At 33.6% G+C, this 7,117-nt stretch overlaps 1 protein-coding gene across 1 annotated transcript; it reads right to left on the minus strand.

Moving 5' to 3' along the window:
- Positions 1–1,180: 1,180 nt before the first annotated feature.
- LOC104773434 (protein DETOXIFICATION 8) lies at positions 1,181–3,605 on the minus strand. Its single transcript, XM_010498043.2, has 7 exons — positions 3,349–3,605; positions 2,469–3,013; positions 2,256–2,342; positions 2,116–2,172; positions 1,780–2,018; positions 1,425–1,630; positions 1,181–1,327 (listed from the first exon to the last, which is right to left on the minus strand). The coding sequence occupies exons 1-7, from the start codon at positions 3,589–3,591 to the stop codon at positions 1,214–1,216; spliced, it is 1,491 nt and encodes a 496-aa protein (XP_010496345.1). The 5' UTR covers positions 3,592–3,605; the 3' UTR covers positions 1,181–1,213.
- Positions 3,606–7,117: the final 3,512 nt, after the last annotated feature.

Consider the following 7,117-nt stretch of genomic DNA (forward strand, 5'->3'; position numbering starts at 1 on the left):
ATTATTCTGAGTAGTCACATTCATGGCAATAAATACAGTTATAAAGCATATTAATTGTAATTAATTTGGTCATATGCATTATTTCAACATGAACAGTTTGAACAAAAGAAAATGTCCACCCATAATGTCATAAAGGTAATTGATTGAGAGAAGTAAATGTAAATCTAAAGAAACTGAACAAATAAATTGTCCCAAATTAAAAAAATGTGTGTAGACAATTTAGTTTTAGATTAGCAATAATGTGTCTTTTTATTTCATTAAAATTGAAAAAAATGACACATGTTAAAAAAAATACAGGAATGCCAAATGACAATTTCTCACAACTCTACTTTATTATAGTTTAATATATAGTAAATATTGACATGTGAAACCGATAAAAATAGTAAAGTAATAAAGTTCCAGTTGCGATCAAAAAATAAGTAAAAATTTTATGAATCGTAAAAACAAAATAGATTAATAGATTAATTTTTCTTTAACAAAAGTAAACTATAGAGATTTTTGCTATGAAATAATACTAAATTAAAAAAACCAAAATTAATTAAAGATTTGGTAGAGAAAGATAAATCTGAATACTTCTATATAATAAATAATGTGATTTTTAACCAATTAGGTCATCAAAGAGGAATAAAGCAGATGATAGAATTGATGATGATGTAAGAAATGAGGGACAACCAACCATAAGTAAAGCATTAATACATTGTCGGATTATGTAGTTGATGCTTCGAAATGATGCCAAGTTCGTAGAAGCAGAGAGGCATGGAAAAGAAATAAAATATATTTAACTTTTTTAATTAGTCATGTTGGCTAGGGAACAGGCCTATTTTTTTTGTTTCTTTGGTTTCTTTGCTCCATAGTTTTGAATTAAAATTGAAATGAGTTTATATCTTGTTGGCTAGGGAATTGAGATGGATCTATTTAAGTTTCTTTAACCCAATGTTTTGAATTAAATTGAAAATGAGGACATGTGTCAGATATATAAGAAGCCAAGTGTCATGTTATTAGAAGAAGTTGAGAAAAACCTTCTCATATTATATAAGATATAGCTTCTATAATTTGTTTTATAGAATTATACTGCATCTCCATTCTCAAATTTTATTATTCTACGAATCCAAAATTTTTAAGTGCTATCAACAGCCGTTAGATTTGCCAAATTGATAACACACAAAAATTAACCGGACAATATTACTACTAGTACGTTACGTGAAATATCTTATTAACCGGACACATTTTCTGAAATATCTTTTAACAAAACTTGTACATCCTCTTTTAATATGGTTTCCCTCACTTGTGGTGTCATCTCGATCACTCTGTCTCTTGCCTTCGCTGCCTAAAACCCAAATCAAAACAAGGTTTAAAACACTATAGTAAAACAAGAAACGAAAAAAGATAATCAATATATAAGGCAAAAAAGAGAAAAGATATACCTCTTGTTCCCAATTGGTAAACAAAGTGACAAGAGCAAGAACAATAGTTTGTAGAGTAGAGCCAATCAATATACCGATCCAAAGTCCTTTCCCTCTCAATTTCACAACGAAACACAAGATTGAACCCACAGGGATCCCGACCAGATAATACGATCCTATGTTTGCATACGCTCCTATATGTTGCCACCCTGTTCCTCTAGCAACACCTGAAGAAGCAAGAATATTTAGGGTTTCTCATAACAGATAAATTTAGCTTTCTTTCTTGATCGCCAAGTAACATCTGCAAAGGTCGATCTATACATTAATCTACTGTATTCTTCTGTATACAGACTTACGTGTGATGTGAATCGTTTACCTGAGAGTACGGCGAGGAAGCTGTCAACACCAATGGATAGGCAGAGAAAGGGTGTGATCTGAGTTACATAGTCCGCGACTTCACTCTCGTTGCTGAATATATAAGCCCAATTTCTTCTGTAGATGTACAGAGTGATGCTTACTATGGCTGCGTCAATAACACCGAGAAAAATCGCAGAATTAGCTGCGGCTCGAGCTGCTTTTGGATGTCCAGATCCTAACTTGTTTGAGACATGTGTGCTATTATTATATATATAAAAAAAACATTGGTTAAAAGAAGTTTCCAAGAAAAAGAAAAAAATAAAGATTCTTATGAACAATGGGAATATATACAAACCTAGCAGCTGCTCCTATTGCATTCACCAAAACGTAATGCAGCGACGACATTGTTAGACTGTTCAAAGAAAAAAGACTGAACGATCAAAAGGTTAAGAAGGCTAATGTTACAATTTTTAGAAAGTGATATATGTGCATTACCATATGGATAGCACCGATGTTTCTAGCTTTGAGTTTGGTAAGAGTCCAGACATCAGTATAAGAAGCTCAAACGACCACCATTCTAGGCTTTACTTACATACAACATAAGAGAAAAAAATCAGAGTTAGGAGTCCATAGAAGATCAAAGATCATGAATCCCCCAATAAAGAACAAAACCAAGAAGCTTTATAGTGTTAAGAGGGGTTTTATTACCAAGTCATCATAGCAGAAGGTATCGCGAGGGTGATGAACTGCTTCATGCTCAAAAAGATTTCTTGTGCTTGAAGATTCATAGTTTCACGATACAGAGCAGATTGTCTCATGAAAACCCAAAGCAAAATTACGTTGAACCAATACGAAACTCCTATGGACAAGGCGGCACCAATGATTCCAAACCTCAGTTTATAGACAAGAAGCCAACAAAAGGGAATGTGAAAACATAGAGCTCCAAGAGAACTCAAGAAGAGAGGAAGAACCAATCCTTGTGACTGGAAAAACCGAGTCATAGATTGAAGGACAGAGTATCCGAATAAAGCCGGGATGAGCCAGATCGAGTATCTACAAGCTAACTGAGAGATGAGAGGATCTTGATGGAAAAGCTCCAAGAGTTTGTCCATGAAAACCCACAAAAGTGAGACTGGGAAACAGAACAAGAGAAGACATATCATTGAGCTGTAAGTGTATGCACTGATTTTCCTATATTGCTCTGCTCCAAAGGCTTGACCACATAGTGTCTCTAACGCACCTGCCAATCCAAACTAACCATCTAAGTCAGCAGGTAGGTCCAATAAAAATAGTAGTCATAGTTAAGAAAATAAAAATAGTTTATACACTCCCATAGTTTGAAAAGTGTGTAACTTTTTTTTTTGGGTAAACGAAAAAGTGTGTAAATTTGTTTTAAAATTCATTATTCACAACACCTTTTAAAGAAACAAAAACATTTGGTGGTCCTAAAGATAAAACCATTATAAAAATAAGATAAAAAGTTAAGTAAGTAAAAAAAAATTGGTGATCTTAATCTTTTTGTTTTTTGACCAGGGTTGTCCTATGGAGAAGTTATACAAATGAGAAAGAGAGAGGAGTAGGACTTTACGACGAGGCTGAAGCCGGTGACATTAGTAAGAGAACTTGCGATGGCCACGGCTGAGAGAGAGAGAACGTCTAAGTGACCAGCCATAACAATAGAGATAACTTGAAGGAGGTACTGAGAAGCAGCCACAGCCACCATTGGAGCAGCCATGGAGCTAACCTTCTTCATCATCTCTGTTGACATATAATAAGTCGTCTGATCTTCTTCTAGCTCTTCTCTAGGCACCAACGAGAAGCCCTTTTCCATGATCACAAACTATTTTTGAGAGAATCAATAAACTTTGGATGGATCAAAATGAAAAACTTGGGGAAAGATAAAGAACTCGTCGCTGACCATGTCCATGTGAAATTAATTAAACAACGACGCAGAGACAGACGTGGTCGCAATAAAAATAGAGTTATATGACGATGATATTCCCGACGAAGTTAATACAAAAACGTTGACCGATTGTTTTTTTTTTCTTAATAACCTTTTTAGATTAAAAACGTTGACTAGATGTGATGTAGAGAATTTATAATATTTATGAAGCTGGTGGACCTGACAGAAGCTAATGGTATTTTCGGACAGAATCTGATATATAATCTAACAGGTTTTAAGCTAATGGTATTTTCATAGTGACAGTGAAAAAAAAGTCAATGGCGAAAACTCACCAATCCCATATTTGGCAACGTAATTAACTCTCATAAATTGTTTGGTTCACCCTATGGTGCACCCTGACAGAATCCTGCTCGTTACAATCCTGCTCGTTCACCCTATGGTTCGTGATTGAGATCGTTTTCGTTTTCATCTTTTACGTTGTTTTTTTTTGGTGATCGTTAGCAACATCAGATCGCAATATCATCTGTTTTAAAAGTTCAAGCCGTGTTTGTGGCTACACTACCAATCAACGGACAATAAGCGTTGCGATCATATGTTGCATTTTCAATGCTATGATAACAATTTTCCGAATAAGATGACAATTTTCGTGGTCCAAATATATTGAGGAAGTCATAGAATCTTTTAACAATAATGTCACAATATCTAAGAAAATAAACAAACGTTAACCACTCTAGCACTCTCTCTGATTCTTTTTTCTTCCTTCCATCTAGCCTAAGAATTATGGAGTTTATGGCATTTGTTTTGTTAGTTTAGGAGAAAACTTAATTAGAGGAGTAATTAATTCTGACTAAAGCAAATAGCTTTGTACAAAATATAAAATAAATCTGGGTAAGAAAATATTAGGCCCAAGCCCATCTGATGACCCAATCTTACCCATCCGCCCAAGCCTGGCATGACTTGCAGCGGGCGTCTGGTTTTAAGCAACTCTTCTCTCCTACTCTACTTGCACAAATATATCGTCAAAAGGCCACAACTCTCGGATATGAAACCTTACCTTATATATTAGTGGAATACTTTATTCTATTTTCTTTTTTTTTGAATTATTAAAAGGTTCCGGGCCTAGGTCCGTATATCATCTCAGGCCAAGGACCAGAGTTTATATGGTCTCCTCCCAAACACCGTCCCTCGAACCGGCGACCTCTAGACTTTGCCAGAGAGTCTTTACCAATTGAGCTATCGACGCTTGGTGAGTACTTTATTCTATGGGACAAGAACAATTTTGTTTATAATATATGCCCTACTTTATACATTCATTTCTCATTCAGAAAAATGTTAATATTGACATTTGAGTACATTATAATTTATAAGTTAGTGTTTGTAGATATGAGTCCAACACTCTCATCATCTAGTCATTCTATTATCTTTTTCTTGGTAAATGTCCTACGAAACATATCAAATATTGAGTTTTTTTTTAGAAAATAGACTTATTATCCGACTCTAACTGAAATATCCCGGTTTGAAATAAGACCAAAAAACCATCACTTAAACGGGGCGTATTAAAAATCCAATATTAGAAATTTGACTTCACTAAAAAATAATATAAAATAACATAGGTCAATTCATTTACTGTCAATTAAATTTGATTTGAACAAAAAACCATAAATATTGAACTAATAAAAGACATAATTGTAAGTTTGTAACACATTAAATCAGTTGTGTAGTGTCTGATCTTGACACAGCCGGGCCCGTATAGCTCATTTGTTCGAAGCTCTGTGACTCTTACGTCCATGAAATCTGAACCAATACAAACTGGATTTGAACATGGACTGATGCGCGGCTGGATTCATTTCTGATTTCACAGTGAAACCTCCTTGTAATGATTTTGCAAGTCATATTCAATTTTGTTTCTTGGAATGATATTTATTAATGTATATTGGATCATTTCACCGTCCTATGGAATATGCTTCCACGTGTTTGTACCATTACAGACTTACAGTCACCTACTCACCTTGACTCTTATGAGCATCTCACTTACCTAATCTCTCTTGTCGGAGAAACATGAAACTTTTTTTTCTTTTTTCCCGGAGAAAGTAATAAATTTGCTTTTTGATTTCTTTATTTATTTGTGGGAAAATTATAAATAAAGGATCTTTTTCCAAAAATTTGGCCATCTATATAGGATTTTGGATATAAAAATAGCTAATTATACTCTTAGTTATATTTTCAGATAAAATTTGTTGTTTTTTTGTCTCCTGAAATTTTAAAATCAGTAAAAATCGAAATAAGGAAAATTGAGAAAATAAATCTAGTGGACCTAATTTTTTGTAATGGGTCTTAAGAAAATAATGAAATTGTAACTTTGTNAGAAAATAATGAAATTGTGACTTTGTCTCGACAAATTAAGAAAACAAAAGGGATCGAGAAATTGAGAAAAAACCCTTCAAAATATTCACCCTTTTTTACCATTGAATCTTCCAACTTTAAACAGCAGCATCACCAAGATTAGCATCAGTACGCTTTTCTAATACATCATTAGTCAGCTTAGGTGAATTCCTTGAAATAATACCTACTGATTTTCCCACATCAACTTCCACATTACAACCATCGCTACCATCAGCTGGGAACTTATTCAGATCGAACTGGACTTTACTCCTATCACCATTAACTACTCTTTTGAATGTAACAAACAACCGAATCATGTTTATCTTTTCAGATATGCAAGAAAAAATTTCATACCTCTATCATTTGTCAATACAACAGGAGGACAATCAACTTTAACCTCTGTGGGTAGATAATTGAATTCCACATCAAACATACTTTGCTCTATTTCATAGTCTTCTGAAACCATAAACTTCAACTCTTCATCAACTCTTCAAGAGATGTAGTGGGTTGCAAAGTCAGTAATCTAGCACGTTCTTCATCATCAATAAATCTCCACTCCTTCTTGGCATCCAGTGTCCATACACCACAAGTAACATAGATTTGCATCATAAACAGGTAAGTGAAAGCTTTTGTGGAAGGTGGAAGAGATGGTGACCGATCACGTTAAGGTATAATGTCGATTTTTCTTAATTTGTTTATCTTCTAAATAATTTAGAATACGCATTCTAAAATGTATTAGAACAAATCTAAATAATTACGAAATCTTAACTATAAATTAAGGGGGGTGTATTCAACTTGACATTTTAAGTAATTTGTGTGAAATTTACAAATTCTATGTTATTCAATCATGGATTTTAAAAAGTCTATTAAAATTCACTGTTATTGAACTGATGATTTAAAAATCTACTTTAAAATCCACTGTTATTCAAAACAGTTTTGTGGATTAGGATTTTAATAATTTTTAGGATTCTGGAGGATTTTGGAGGATTTGTTTAGTTAAAAATACAGAAATCCAAATCTCATGGTTTTAGGTGGGATTTGAAAGAATTTTACAGAAAATCATATGAACTTC

Source organism: Camelina sativa, unplaced genomic scaffold, assembly GCF_000633955.1.
Source record: "Camelina sativa cultivar DH55 unplaced genomic scaffold, Cs unpScaffold00543, whole genome shotgun sequence".
NCBI lineage: Eukaryota > Viridiplantae > Streptophyta > Magnoliopsida > Brassicales > Brassicaceae > Camelina > Camelina sativa.